The 16,736-nt window shown below is 35.4% G+C and overlaps 1 protein-coding gene across 1 annotated transcript; it reads right to left on the reverse strand.

The window, feature by feature from the left end:
- Positions 1-469: 469 nt before the first annotated feature.
- Positions 470-13,495, reverse strand: LOC128660605 (telethonin-like). The gene is made up of 2 exons (XM_053714531.1): positions 13,297-13,495; positions 470-3,507 (listed from the first exon to the last, which is right to left on the reverse strand). Exons 1-2 carry the CDS (start codon positions 13,437-13,439, stop codon positions 3,105-3,107), a joined length of 546 nt encoding a protein of 181 aa, XP_053570506.1. The 5' UTR covers positions 13,440-13,495; the 3' UTR covers positions 470-3,104.
- Positions 13,496-16,736: the final 3,241 nt, after the last annotated feature.

The following is a 16,736-nucleotide window of genomic DNA, read 5'->3' on the forward strand; positions in this document are numbered from 1 at the left end:
GCATCTTCTACCATCACCTCCTCCCATGCCAGGCTACAGGACTTCTCTTGTGCGGCACCAACCATCTGGAATGCACTTCCCAGAGCTGTTAGACTTTCCCCTAACCTTTCCTCCTTTAAATGCTCCCTAAAGACCTTTCTGTTCATGGAAGCCTATCTCTAAATCAGTAAAAAATGAATTCTACCTGCCTAACTGCTGCCCCATCTAACTCCACACTAACATCATTCTCACCTTTGCAGTCCCCACCTCCTGTTTCTCACCCTCCTACCATCTAGATTGTAAGTTCCCACGGGAACAGGGCCCTCAATTCCCCCTGTATTTGTTTTGTTAAACTTTGGTGTCTTTTATATTGTATTGTACTGTACTTTTATCTTTGTACCCATGGACAGCGCTGCGGAATCTGTTGGCGCTTTATAAATAAAGAATAATAATAATAATAACTGAATTTGTCAGAAAAAAAATCTACTCCTTATTTGATTGCATTGTCTTTTTATCATGCATTTGTTGATTATGCAAACCTGCTGTATTTACTAAACATGAATGAGGATGTAGAAAAAAAGACAGATGAGGAATGGGAAATTAAAGGGACAGTCTAGGCCAAAATAAACTTTCATGATTCAGATAGAGCATGTAATTTTAAAAAAATTTCCAATTTACTTTTATCACCAATTTTGCTTTGTTCTCTTGGTATACTTAGTTGAAAGCTTAACCTAGGAGGTTCATATGGTAATTTCTTAGACCTTGAAGGCCACCTCTTTTCAGAATGCATTTTAACAGTTTTTCACAACTAGAGGGTGTTAGTTCATGTATTTCATATAGATAACACTGTGCTCGTGCACGTGAAGTTATCTGGGAGCAGGCACTGATTGGCTAAATTGCAAGTCTGTCATAAGAACTATAATAAAGGGGCAGTTTGCAGAGGCTTAGATACAAGATAATCACAGAGGTTAAAAATATATTAATATAACTGTGTTGGTTATGCAAAACTGGGGAATGGGTAATAAAGGGATTATCTATCTTTTAAAACAATACAAATTCTGGTGTAGACTGTCCCTTTAAGACCAATGAGGAAGAGAGCAAAGTAAAGATGAGAAAAGCAAGAGGAAGCTGGCAATGAAAAGAAAATGTAGGAAAATGAAGGAAAGAATAAAAAAAGCTGATGTAAATTCACTAAGGGCAATCAAAATCAGCTAGTAAATTAATAGTGAATAGATTGACTGTATGGCTATTTAGTTTTGCTTCCACCAGAAATAAAGTTCTGTATGTAGCATTTATAGAATATATTGTGAAAGAGCAAAACTCCAGGTATTACAGAACCTAATACACGTGTTATATGATATAACCAAGTGTAGTAAGGTAAACAATGGAATATACTGTATGTCACAGAGAAAAGATATATCTAAAAAAAGATGCAGTAGAGTAAGAGTTCATGCTAAATGTCAGAAGGCAAAAGGATGAGGGGAAATATAACTTTACAATAAAAGTGCCAAGCACCTTGAAGATGTATACAGAAAAAAACATAGTAAACATATTAGTTAAAGGGACAGTCTAGGCCAAAATAAACTTTCATGATTCAGATAGGGCATGTAATTTTAAAGGGACAGTCTAGGCCGAAATAAACTTTCATGATTCAGATAGAGCATGTAATTTTAAACAATTTTCCAATTTACTTTTATCACCAATTTTGCTTTGTTCTCTTGGTATTCTTAGTTGAAAGCTTAACCTAGGAGGTTCATATGCTAATTTCTTAGACCTTGAAGCCCACCTCTTTCAGATTTGATTTTAACAGTTTTTCACCACTAGAGGGTGTTAGTTCACGTATTTCATATAGATAACACTGTGCTCGTGCACGTGAAGTTATCTGGGAGCAGGCACTGATTGGCTAGACTGCAAGTCTGTCAAAAGAACTGAAAAAAGGGGCAGTTTGCAGAGGCTTAGATACAAGATAATCACAGAGGTTAAAAGTGTATTATTATAACTGTGTTGGTTATGAAAAACTGGGGAATGGGTAATAAAGGGATTATCTATCTTTTAAAACAATAAAAATTCTGGTGTAGACTGTCCCTTTAAACAATTTTCCAATCTACTTTTGTCACTATTTTTGCTTTTTTTCTCTTGGTATTCTTAGTTAAAAGCTTAACCTAGGAGGTTCGTATGCTAATTTCTTAGACCTTGAAGGCCACCTCTTTTCATAATGCATTTTAACAGTTTTTCACCACTAGAGGATGTTAATTCATGTGTTTCATATAGATAACACTGTGCTCGTGCACGTGAAGTTATCTGGGAGCAGGCACTGATTGGCTAAACTGCAAGTCTGTCAAAAGAACTGAAAAAAGGGGCAGTTTGCAGAGGCTTAGATACAATATAATCACAGAGGTTAAAAGTATATAAATATAACTGTGTTGGTTATGCAAAACTGGGGAATGGGTAATAAAGGGATTATCTATCTTTTAAAACAATAAAAAATTCTGGTGTAGACTGTCCCTTTAAAGGGACAGGAAACCCCAATTTTTTCTTTCATGATTCAGTTGAGCATGTGACTTTAAACAACTTTACAAATTTCTTCTATTATCAAATTTGCTTAATTTGTTGGCATCCTTGGTTGAAGGAGCAGAAATGCACTACTAGGAACTAGCTGAACACATCTGGCGAGCCAACTACAAGAGGCATTTGTCTGCAGCCACCAATCTGCAGCTAGCTCCCAGTAATGCATTGCTGCTCCTGAGCCTACTTAGGTATGCTTTTCAACTAATAATACCAAGAAAATGAAGCAAATTAGATCATAGAAGTAAATAGGAACATTGTTTAAAATCTCTTGCTCTGTCTGAATCATAAAAGAAAAAATTGTGTTTCATGTCCCTTTAATAGGATTAAAATTTCACTTTTGTAAAGAAAAAGGAACAAAAGATACAGATAATTATGAACACTAATTGAAATTTTAAAATCAAATGTAAGTAAAGATTTAACTACAGTAAAGTATTCCAAATTATCTTCACACTGTATAACCTAAAACATTTTAAAATGGTTGTGAGAACCTACAGTGCTAGTATCCTGTGCAGGGTCACTGCTTAGTAAATACAGGAAATCATCTCTTTGATAACACATTAATGTCCTGGAGTATCATATAATTTTGGAGGAGGAGAAATTAAACTTGAAACTCTCATCTGAAGTTTAGTCGGTTGTGTAATCTGAGGCAAATTACTGAGGAGTTCTGAAACTTCTCTTTTTTCAGGGCATAGGCCGTTTGACTGAGTCATTTGGGACTTGGACTTGATCTCGGCAGATGGAAGTTCCCGCACAGACAGCGTCTCCTGAGCTTGACTTCTGCTTGGCATAAACAGAGGAACTGGAAGTACAGTGCTGTAAGGCAGCTGGTAATCTCTCATTTCACCTCCAAGTCTGCCTGCTCTGATAGTCTGCAGGGGAGACCTCTGCACCAGGAAAGTGCTTTGCTCTCTCTTCTTATAGCCTTCCTTGAGCACTGAGTTATATTCAATTAATGTTGTTCTGCACAAAAAAAAAAAAATGGGAGTCAAATCATCATTCTTTACAACAACACATCATAACAGGGACGGAACTACCATTGGTGCAGTAGCATCAGGGCCCAAGTGCTGGGGTCCCCATAACAGCCAGTCTATACATAGACATGCCAAATAGACAAAAGATTGTTCCAGCCACCAGTAATTTAAAAGACCTTTATTGTCTCATATTCTTGGGTCTAAGCAAAAAATACAACGTTTTCAGGCCTGCTATAAGCCCTTAGTCATGTATACATGACTAAGGACCTATAGCAGGCCTGAAACATTGTATTTTTTGCTTAGACCCAAGAATATGAGACAATAAAGGTCTTTTAAATTACTGGTGACTGGAACAATCTTTTGTCTATTTGGAGTGCCTGCAGGACAAGGCAGACCCTGGGTTCCTTGCCCCATAAACCACATACACTGAGGTGCTGTCTTCCAAACCACTATTATACATAGGCATGTGCAGAATCCTAATGCAGATGAGTCTTTTATTAGTGTGGGTTGCAGGTCCATCTGTCTGTCTGTCAATCCTTTAAAGGGACACTGAACCCAAATGTTTTCTTTCGTGATTCAGATAGGAGTAAATTAGAAAGTTGCTTAAAATTGCATGCTCTATTATCAATTTTTCTTCATTCTCTTGCTAACTTTATTTGAAAAGAAGGCATCCAAGCTTTTTTTTTTGGTTCAGACCTCTGGAAAGCACTTTTTTATTGGTGGATGAATTTATCCACCAATCAGCATGGACAACCCAGGTTGTTCACCAAAAATGGGCCGCCATCTAAACTTATATTCTTGCATTTCAAATAAAGATACCAAGAGAATGAAGACAATTTGATAATAGGAGTAAATTAGAAAGTTGCTTAAAATGTCATGCTCTATCTGAATCACAAAAGAAAAAAATTGGGTTCAGTGTCCCTTTAAATAATTACACAGAGCAGCATGTATATCGTTATTACTGTGGCTGCTTACTACTGATTTACCTTTAGGGGGCCCAAAACATTTTCGCACCAGGTCCCTCTGTTGAGTAGGTTCGTTACTGCATCATGGTTTTTATAGACTACTAACAGATGGATATACTAGAAACCCAATGCAGTCTTATAGCTCTTCAAAATACTTCTGAATGCAACAGAATGTTAAAGGGACATGAAAGCCAATATCAAACTTTCATGATTAAAGGGACATAATACTCATATGCTAAATCACTTGAAACTGATGCAGTATAACTGTAAAAAGCTGACAGGAAAATCTCACCTGAGCATCTCTATGTAAAAAAGGAAGATATTTTACCTCACAATCTCCTCAGCTCAGCAGAGTAAGTTCTGTGTAAAAAGTTATACTCAGCTGCTCCCAGCTGCAGGTAAAAAAAAATAAAAAAAATAATAAATGAACAGCAGCCAATCAGCATCAGCAGTGCTGAGGTCATGAACTCTTTTTCTGTGATCTCATGAGATTTTACTTAACTCTCATGAGATTTCATAGTAAGCTTCCATTAACCTGAATAGGGAAATAACATGAGAGTGCACGAGGCTCAACCCCTTAGCTGTCCCGGGACAGACATATTAATATGCTGCTTAGAAATCCTTTACAATGGGATGTGGCTACTGAGGAACTTTTGAGGTAAAATATCTTTCTTTTTTACATAGAGATGTTCAGGTGATATTTTCTAGTCAGCTTTTTACAGCTATGCTGCATCACTTTCAAGTGTTTAAACATTTGGGTATTATGGCCCTTTAAGATAGAGCATGTCCTTTTAAACTGATCATGCAATTTTAAGAGATTTTTCAAATAACTTCTATTATCAAATTTACTGCATGATTCTCTCGGCACCCTTTGTGGAAAAGCATACCTATGTAGACTCATCAGAAGTAATGCATTACTGGAAGTTAACTCATGATTGGTGGCTATGCACATATGCCTTTTATTACTGCCTCCTCAGATGTGTTTAAAGGGATAGAAAGTTAAAAAAAATGAAATGTGCATGGGTCCATTACAATGTGAAATAGAAGAATATACTTTCATTGGTAAATATGTTTCTAATAAAAGTTATTACTGTTTTTCTGCGGCATACGCACATATCTTGTGAGGGCCCGTGCACCAGTATTCAAACACCATGCCTGGTCAGAGAGTCAGCAGTGGCTTGTATGACACAAATGATGTCTTCAGAAGCCATACACAGCACCGCCAGCTCTCTGACCAGGCATGGTGTTTGAACATTAGTGCACAAGGTACCCACAGGATACGTGCTTATGTGGCAGAAAACCAGTAATAACTTTTACTAGAAGCATTATTGGTTATTGCTAATGAAAGTATACTGAAAAAGTGCTTCTATTTCAAATTGTAATGTGCACATGCACATTTTTTAACTTTCTATCCCTTTAACTAGGTCCCAATAGTGCATTGCTGCTCTGAAGCAGACTTTAATTTTGTAAGGGTTAAACACATAGTTACAAGCAAGCGACCGTGCAGTTATAAAATGCTTTAAAAACATTAGAACATTTTCTTTTTGAATTATATTTCCTTTAAAATTCATCCATGATGCAACTGGGCCAACCATCCCCTACAATACATTTGCAAACATAGCATTACATGGAACCATCTACCATCAAAAATGTTCTCACTATGCTGTATGTCTCAGTAGGAAATTGTGTTCTTAAAGGGACATTAAGCATAAATAAATGCTAGGTAGAATGACGCATTCAAAGAAAAGATTAGTCTGAGAATAACATGTAGATTTAATAAAGTGTAAAGCTTTAGGGGCCGATTTATGAAAGTGCGAGCGGACATGATACGATGTAGCGTATCATGTCCTCCGCACATCGATAAATGCCGACAGCATATGCTGTCGGCATTTATCATTGCACAAGCAGTTCTTGTGAACTGCTTGTGCAATGCCGCCCCTGCAGATTTGCGGCCAATCGGCTGCTAGAAGGGGGTGCCAATCACCCGCTAGCAGGGAGTGTCAATCAAATAGGATAAGGCGGATTGATGTCCGCAGCCTCAGAGCAGGCGGACAAGTTATGGAGCAGCGGTCTTTAGACCGTTGCTTCATAACTGCTGTTTCCGGCGAGCCTGAAGGTAGATAATTTGTCCCCTTAGTGTCTATAAAACAACGGGAGCTGCCATGTTGTAGCTAAGGTTACCTACTCTGCTGTGGTCAATTAGGAACAGTTATTAAAAGGTCATTAGAGTGTGCAGCAATGGCTGTGTGGAATATAACAGTGTAATGCACTTCCATTCTGAAATTGTGAGCTTTTCAAGTTCTAATAGAAATGGAATTACAGGAAAAGGGGATACAAATAAATAATGAAAGTATATTGCAGAGTTTTTTTTATATATACACACGATTAATCATTTTATATTACCATCTCAAAGTGTTTAATGTCCCTTTAAGATGTCCTAATGTCCTGCAGTTTAATGTAATTATACTCTTTTACATATTTCCTTTTTTTGCTTTTGTAAAATGGGCTTTTTAAATGTATTATGATAGTAAAACTGAAGCCATAAAGAATAGCATTTACAATTACTGTGTGCTTAAAGGGGCACGAAACATATTTTTTAACAACTTTGCAATTTACTTCTATTATCAAATTCCCCTTTATGTCCTTTGCTGAATGAGCAACAATGCACTACTGAGAGCTAGCTGAATACATCTAGTCATCCAATTACAAGAGACAAATGTGTGCAGACACCAATCACCAGCTAGCTCCCACTAGTGTAGGATATGTGCATATTCTTTTTCACCAATGGATACCCAGAGAACAAAGTAAAATTGAAAATAGACGTGCATTTAAAAGTGTTTTAAAATGACATGCTCTGTGCAGGTTGAATTTTGATTTTCCTATTGTATAATTATTGTTTACATTCTCATAGTGTCAATAATGTGTTTATTTTTAGATATGCACAATTATTCATATTTCCATTATTCATTTGCAAAACAAATAATGAAGTTACCTGTGGTTTCAAGCATTAAGATAGTAGTTCCAACACTAGATATAATGGAAAAGAAATTTAATTCAAACTGTCTGTATTCTAATAAATATTTACAGCTGCACATCTATTTTAATATATTTTGAGTTGGAATTAGCCTAAAACCCTCAAAAAGTGATCAAAATATGATAAATTTAATTGATAATTATATTAAAAAAATATCTTTTAGTATTATCAATATCTATGGGAAAATTAAAGGGACAGTAACAGGTTGTAATTACAAGACGCTTCTGCTGTGATGCTATAGAATAACATATCAGCCAAGTCCAAATATTTTTAAAACAAATTAACATCTTTACTGCAATTATTTTTCTACAGCCATACTCTGCCCACCATTTGCCTTATCTGGAGAAATCTGGGCTTGATTCTGCAGACAGCTAGGCTTACCAAGGCCATTATGGTAATATAAAGGGAATCCTTTTGAATTTTATATCTGTTAAAGCCACATAGGGACATATATGTAGCAAAGTTAGCCTTGAAAAGTCAGCAGGGAAAATGAGAGAATCCACCATTTTACAATTTTCAGAGCTAAATTACATGAAAAGGGTGCAAGTATATTACATGAAGCAGTCAATGCTGGGGCTGATTTATGAAGCAGTCAATGCTGCTTATTGGAATCAGGAGTTAAGAATCAGCGGTCATAAGATCGCTGCTCCTTAACTCGTCCGCCACCTCTGAAATGGCGGACTGCAATCATCCCGATATGATCGGGATGATTGACACCCCCTGCTAGTGGCCGATTGGCCACAAATGTGCAGGGGGCGGCATTGCACAAGCATTTCACCAGAAATGCTTGTGCAATGATAAATATCGATGTGGGGTAGACATGATTTGCTATAGCGGATCATGTTCGTCAGCACATTAATAAATCGGCCCCTTTATTTTAAAATCTCATGGTGTGAGACGGGGAACAGAGAGCAAGAAAAAAAACAACTCAGGTCTTTAAAAATGATCAGATTATTATCAAATAGAAAATAGTGAGAAATTTACGCGTTATATCAAATTATCCTATGAAGTGAAAATATATAATAAAATAAAAATAGTATTTTCAGTGGTAGTGTGTTCTAATAGATCATCTACAAAACATTTATGACAGATATTAATTATATCTCAACTAGAGCACAGGTGAAATAATCAGCAGTTGGGTGAGAGCAGGTTAGTAACCATGGTTACTGTTCAGCTGATTATTTCACCTTTGTTCTAGTTAAAGGGACATGTAACTTAAAATGTTTTTCATGATTCAGATAGAGAATACAATTTTAAACAACATTCCAATTTACTTATCTTATATAATTTGCTTCATTCTTTAGGTATCCTTTGTTGAAGAAATAGCCACGCACATGGGTGAGCCAATCACAAGAGGCATCTATGTGCAGCCACTAATCAGCAGCTACTGAGCCTATATAGATATGCTTTTCAACAAAGCATATCAAGAGAATGAAGCAAATTAGATAATAGAACTAAAATGGAAAGTTGTTTAAAACTGCATGCTCTTTCAAAATCATGAAATAAAAAAACGGGTTTCATGTCCCTTTAAGGTACAATGAATATCTGGCCTGTTAAAGGGATAGTCTAGTCAAAATTAAACTTTCATGATTCAGATAGAGCAAGCAATTTTAAGCAACTTTCTAATTTACTCCTATTATCAATTTTTCTTTGTTCTCTTGTTATCTTTATTTGAATGTAAGCTTAGGAGCTGGCCTATTTCTGGTTCAGCACCTGGGTAGTGCTTGCTGATTGATGGCTACATTTAGACACCAATCAGAAAGCAATACCCAGGTTCTCAACCACAAATGGGTAGGCTCCTATGCTTATATTCCTACTTTTTCAAATAAAAATACCAAGAGAACAAATAAAAATTGATAATAGGAGTAAATTAGAAAGTTGCTTAAAATTGCCTGCTCGTTTAATTTTAAGTAGACTATTTATATAGCCCATAAAGTTTGTATAGTTTTGCTTATTTTTAAATAACATTGCTCTGATTTTCAGACTCCTAACCAAGTCCCAAAGTTTTAGGAGGATTCTGACAGATACCTACTCCAGCTTGCTCCTGTTTGTGTAAAGAGGGGGGAGTGTCTTATTTACCACTTGCAGTGGGCTTTCCAGATACCTTTTCAGCAGAGGTAAAATTAGAGCTTCTAAGAAAGTTTTTAAACTGTTTTATACTGGATTTTTAGTGTCTATTACCTGCAGTTATATGAAAATTGATGTATACTGTTCCTTTAAGGGTCCTGACAACTGGAGTTGGGTAACATTGTTTTAAAGGGATAGAAAGGGAAATATGTTGCATAGTAAATATCAGCATTTCAGATGTGATTAATGATGCTATTGATGATGTCACAGGGGATGTTACTAGCATTACTTGTAATGTCATGCATGATGTCAAACAATGTCATGTATTAACTGTTTGTACAAACTGAGAGTATGTCTATCTTTGGGTATAGGTGGCATCCAAATAGTGTGTAGTAGTAGTAAATAAAGGCAAAGCTGACTGTGTCCCATACTATCACTAAACGTTGGATATATAACATTGCTAAACACACTGCTGCCATTATAAAGTGCTAAAGACACATGAACCCTCCAAAGCCAACCTCAGTATACACTTATGGAATATGCCAAGTTTTGGTAAAGGATATCTAGAGAATGAAGTAAATTAGTGTTAAATTGGCAAGTTGTTGTTGGGGTTTTTTAGGGTCTCGTTAGGGCTAAAATACTAAATACTGAGCATAAAAGGCTTCACTCAAGATTGACCATACCATTTTATGGCTACTCTGCACAATGTTGAAATTATTCCTCACACGGGTACTGAATGGTAATAAATGTATGGGCCTCTTAGTGGTAAGGGTTTCACAATGCAGAGAATTTAGGCTCGTGGGTTTCAGTCGTGGGTCACATACAGAAATCTTTTCTTGGGGGTGTAATTTTGGAAGTGTGGGGAAAGTCACATTGGAGGGTTATGATGGGGACTCTTGTGGGTGGGCACTTGTGTTAAAGTGATGGTAAATTTCAGATTTTAAGAATGTTGCAATGAAAAATGTATTAGTGTACAAGCAAAACCACATAATATTTTTTTTTAAGTGTGTATATATTTTATAATAAAAGTTTTATAATTCTACTTGGTATCTTCTGTTCCTCCAGCCTCCCAATGTCCTCTTTTGGCAGAGCTGTGATATAGGCCCTGATATTCAAAGATTCTTGGAGAGAAATTGTAGTTCAGACTTTACAAAGTCTGAACTCACTGAATTTTCAAAAGAAAAAAGTGCAGAATTCCCCAGCACAGCAAGATCTCTCTCTCTCTTTATGTATGTACAGCAGAGACAAGCCCAGTGCAATATAACACTGCATGATATGAGGGTTTTGTGAAAGGGACAGTCTACTTAAAATTAAACTTTCATGATTCAAATAGGGCATGCAATTTTAAACATCTTTCCAATTTACTTTATCATCACATTTGCTTTGTTCTCTTGGTGTTATTTTTGAAAAGCTAAACCTAGGTAGACTCAATTGATTTCTAAATAGTTGAAAACTGCCTCCTAGCTCAGAGCATTTTCAAAGTTTTTCACAGTTAGACAGTACTAGTTCATGTGTGTCATATAGATAACATTGTGCTTACACCCATGGAGTTATTTAGGAGTCTGCACTGATTGGCATGTCTGTCAAAAGCGCTGAGATAAGAGCCAGTCTGCAGAGGCTTAGATACAAGGTAATCACAGAGATAAAAAGTATATTAATATAACTGTTGGTTTTGCAAAACTGGGGAATGGGTAATAAAGGGATTTTCTATCTTTTTAAACAATACAAATTCTGGTGTAGACTGTCCCTTTAAACTTACACTTTGCACGTTGTATTTTGTATTACTATACATTTAAGATTGAGGCCTTTCAGTATTATTGCATTTAAGCTTTACACTTTATCATTTGTAATTTTATACATTTAAATTTTGATCTAGCAGTGACTTTACACAATCTGATTATGCTTTGAAAGTTTCTGTGTTACTTAGGATCATACTTTGTATATATCTGTATATCATTTAACAAATTACATTGAACTTTTTATTTTCTTCATTGCAAACTTACAATTTCAGAAAGTGGGAGAGACAGGGCAGTTCCCTGGGCTTAACAGGGGAGTTCACAGGGTATGTCTGAAGCTCTCTCACAAGTCTTGTGAAATTTCCTAATCATTTTAAACAAGCTGGTCTCACGTATTTGTCTCGTCAGCTGTATGCAGGTGAAGTTTGCTCAAAATTCACAATATACTTATTTTAACTAACAGAAAAGTAAAATATACTAAAATATAGACAAAAGTAAGTTATATTGTAGAGAAAACATTAAAGTTTAATTTGGAATTGATGCAAATGGAGCCTTTATATCAGCCCCAGGGGTTCTTCGGTTACCTTCTCTCTCCCATTGAAATTTTGTATCCCAGAGAGCTTCATTGCTTTCTATGGAAGGCATCTCTCATCTCTCTGAGATTTCCAGGTTCCTCCCCTTTTCTTAGAAAATTCAGTGAGTTCTGCCCCTGTGAAGTCAGCACTATATTCTGTCTCCAAACTAGAGAATGTTTGATTATCTGGCCCATAGAAAGTAATGATGCTCTTTGTGAAACTGAAGCTGACAGTTTTTCAGTTTTAATTTGAATAAGACATTCAAAGTGCAATCTAATTTGTAAATGATACACAAATATAAACAAAGTATGACCCTAATTTGTTAAAACTACACAGAAACTGTGACGGCATAATCAGAATTTGAAAAATTGCAATCCTAAATGCACTGCTGTATGCAAGATAAAATACAAAATACAGAAAATACAAAGTTTAAATGCAATTTTTTTAATTTTATTTTTTTAATTGAGACAATATTCAAAAGTGTCAGGTACATGTAGGCATATTAGAATAAATACAATTCTGCTACAAAGCTTAGTCATTTGCACAGTAAAAAATAGATACAACTCAGCAATCCCTAACTCATCTTAATACATTTGCTGTACTAATAACACTGTCTATGTTACATTTTGTATTCTAATAGCATATTATAAATAGTAAGCAATTATTCAATTGTAATGCAAGAATTGCTAGACCACACACCAGTAAGAGTAAACAACGTAACTCTCCTGTTGTGTTAAAAAAACAAAACAAAGTGCAGGACAGTACCTCTTTTAAGAATATGTGGGTTAGTGTCACTAAACTGCATACCAGATCATGGTTTAAATTGCTCTTAGAAGGGTTATTAATGTATTGATTAATTAATTATGTATTTGTCCTGCAATGGTTTGTTGATAACCACAGAGTGCATGAGTCTAATAAAATTTCCATACAAAATTAGAATCCTCTGCTTGAGTTGCTTCACAGCACTAAAGACCAGGTGGTAACCAAGACTATGCAACATGCTGTGCGTGTGTGACTGAGTACCTCTCTTCTGGTCACCAAGACTATGCAACATGCTGTGCGTGTGTGACTGAGTACCTCTCTTCTGGTCACCAAGACTATGCAACATGCTGTGCGTGTGTGACTGAGTACCTCTCTTCTGGTCACCAAGACTATGCAACATGCTGTGCGTGTGTGACTGAGTACCTCTCTTCTGGTCACCAAGACTATGCAACATGCTGTGCGTGTGTGACTGAGTACCTCTCTTCTGGTCACCAAGACTATGCAACATGCTGTGCGTGTGTGACTGAGTACCTCTCTTCTGGTCACCAAGACTATGCAACATGCTGTGCGTGTGTGACTGAGTACCTCTCTTCTGGTCACCAAGACTATGCAACATGCTGTGCGTGTGTGACTGAGTACCTCTCTTCTGGTCTTCTGTCTATTGTCATATCATCCCAGAGCCAAGTGCAGGATTCCTTCCTGGAGTTGTCCTCTTCTTGAACAGTACAGCTAAGGACAGTGAAGCCAAGAGATGATTTACTTCCCAGAGCCATGGTCGTCATTGTGAAATCTACAGGGCTGAAAATGCATTTATGCCCAGAGAAAGTGAACAATAATCTGGATCAATTTCCTGCTTACTAACTGAGCCTCAGTTTAGGTTACATCTATTTAAATAATGTGGCCTATCTATTTTTGTTCTCATGAATCACATTTTACGCGTAGGCACCATGACTGAAATGTCTGGCCAAGTTCAACGCACTGATGTATTCAATGTTCAAGTGACTAATTGACTGTAAACTCTTCACTGTCACCTTGGACATTCTTAAAAATCTCATTAGCTGGAGAAGTCTAATTGCTTCTGAAAGGGAGATTTGTATATAACCTTACAGCAAATTATTTTCTTGAAACTAGATAACATCATTATGAAGTTGGCACATTGACCCATTTTGTGCTTAACCTTTTTCCCCCCTACAGAGAATCTTTTTTTTTTTTAGACTTTTCTACTCTTCTTAAAAATATTTCTGGAGGGTTTAATCAAATGCATGGTGATGTTTCTTTAAACATACAGAGAAATAAAATTCACATTGCAAAATACAATAATATGCATTAAGGACACACACAAAAAAACAATGGTGAAATATAAAGGATACATTACAGAAAAAGAACATAATCAAGAGCTAAGACTTGAAGGTAGGGATTTATGCAGCAGGAACATTAACAGGACATGAAACCTAATTTTTCTTTCATGATTCAGATAGAGAATACAATTTTAAACAACTTTCCTATTTACTTCTATAATTTAATTTGCTTCCTTCTCTTGTTATCCTTTGCTGAAAGGTTGATCTAGGCAAGCTCATGAGCAGCAGAGAACCTAGGTTCTAGCTGCTGATTGGTGGTTGCATATATATATATATATATATATATATATACATACATACTGTATATAGTGATTGGCTCACCCATGAGTTCAGTTAGAAACCATTAGTGCATTGCTGCTCCTTCAACAAATGATACCAGGAGAATTAAACAAAATAGATAATATAAGTAAATTAGAAAGTTGTTTAAAATTGTATTCTCTATCTGAATCATGAAAGAAAAAAATTGGGTTTCATGCCCCTTTAATTTATATTTGTGGGTATTGGAAAATGTACTCTGTCTTAGCCTCTAAACATTTTTGGTTTTACAATATATATGCAATTCTCAGCAAAAAGTCCTTCTTTATCGATGTAATATTCGTTTCCATACAAGGCCATTGAATCATTAAAGGGACATTGTACTGTAAAACTGTTTCCTTCTTAATATGTTTCCATTGGCTTGTTATTCCAGCTGCAGAGCATAAAATGTATGAGAAATGGTTCCTTGGGGATTATTTTTGCATATGAAATAGCTGGCTTTATTATTTGAAATCAGCAGGGAAATCAGAGCTTGAAGGGAAATCAGATTTCCTTATTTTATCACTTTCTGTATCCATGTTTCTTTATATTATCTTTTTCTGTACACTAAAGCCCAATAATAAATTAATACACTCCTGCGTGGGAACAAATTAAAAGGGAGAAGATTTAAGGTTAAGTGTACTGTAAAATGTTCTACCCTTTAATTTGTTACCTATAATCCATTTTACCTGCAAATTTCCATAATTAAAGGGAAATTAAAACACCAAATAAACGCAAGATAAAATGATGCAATCTAAGAAAATATTAGTCTGAAAATAACATGTAGATGTATTTTTTTAAAGTTTAATTGTTGAGTCTGATAGACTACTTAAAATAATGAATTAAGATAAAAAAACAAAACGCATTACTCAGCTATCTAGCTGTTTATTCAGGCATGTTGTGGGATTTTTGTGTTGTTGACACATTGAAGCGTGTAAGTGCCTGTTTAAGTTTAGTCTGATTGTGATCAATCACAAAATTGATTCTAATGGGTCGCATATCCATTATGGGAAAAAAGGGGTAAGGAACAAACAATTGTCAAGACAATTTTTTTCCCTTTCTTACTCCTTGTTTGTCTTGACAATTGTTTGTTCCTTACCCCTTTTTTTCCCATAATGGCTATGCGACCCAATTAAATCAATTTTGTGATTTATCACATGACAAGTTGGAGACCAATCAGAATAAGCTTAAAGAGGCACTTACACGCTTCAATGTGTCAACAACACAAAAAACAGAACAGAAACAGAACCTGTCATGTGACCACTACTACTTCCTTTGTGATCACGTGACCGCTTCAGGACCAATGTCTGAAAAACAGGATTAAGTTTTTTCATCAATAATTTATATATATATATATATATATATATATATATATATATATATATATATATATATATATAATTTTGTGATGACATGTACCTATTATTGTTATTTACAACACTTGGACTGACGATTTGTTTGTACTTCATTTGCTATCTATAAGTTTAAAATGTTATTACACGTGCAATTACAATAGATAGATTATAGCTTTGAGCATAATAAACATTTTATTTAAAAAGCTAGCTTTTTTCCTTTCCTGATCGTTGTCTTTTTGTGAAATCACCTGCTGTTTTTTTGTGATATCACCTGTGGAGCTGTTTGCCTGATATCATTCTGTGAGTATACTGCACTTATATATTAAGGTGCTCAGACATACTTTTTTTTTTTTCAAAATAATTTTTATTAGTCATAGCCATATAACAACAACACAAAAGAGAAATGCAAGGATAGATCTCCAATGAAAAAAATAAAATAAGAAATGACATACAAATAACATAATCATGTCCTCACCGGATCAATAGAGTCTAACAAATCCCAAATAATTCAAGAATATATCATCATTCAAAGAATTTTTGCATAGTTTTACAACCGTAGTCCTATTATCGACTCTGAATGACTCTAATAGTAGATTATCCTAAAGTGGCTATTCCTTTTTTTCCTATTTTCCTACTCAGAACATTACAAAACAAAAAAACAAAACAAAAAAAAAACAAAAAAGGAAGGAAAAAAAAAAAATCCCCCCCCCCCAATCCTCCTCACACCGAAATTTACCTAAAATATCAACCCAAAATAGGGATTATCCAACCATATTCCTATTTCTTATCCATGAATCTGGAAACACCCCATGTATAACCAGTTCTGCAAAACTTATTGAAGCCACAAAGGGTCTCAGGATCTGTCTCTGTGAGCCGCTAGGAAATGTCTTAATGACCACCGCCCAATCTTCCAAGAAATTTCTAATTTTCCTTTCAGAGACAAATTGTATATGGAAGGATTCAAAAATAATCTGCGCTTGTATATCTCTTAAGACTTGAGACAAGCTAGGGGCCTTCTTCACCATCCAATTTTTAAAAATATTATATCTAACTATAAGTATAATTGTGTTAA

This window comes from Bombina bombina, chromosome 5 (assembly GCF_027579735.1).
Source record: "Bombina bombina isolate aBomBom1 chromosome 5, aBomBom1.pri, whole genome shotgun sequence".
In the NCBI taxonomy this organism is placed as follows: Eukaryota; Metazoa; Chordata; class Amphibia; order Anura; family Bombinatoridae; genus Bombina; species Bombina bombina.

Coding starts and splice junctions, on each gene's coding strand:
- LOC128660605 (XM_053714531.1), bottom strand. CDS start 13,439: ATGACGACCATGGCTCTGGGAAGTAAATCATCTCTTGGCTTCACTGTC. Junction 3,508..13,296: donor GACAGAAGACCAGAAGAGAG/GTACTCAGTCAC, acceptor TTTTTTGTGCAG/AACAACATTAATTGAATATA.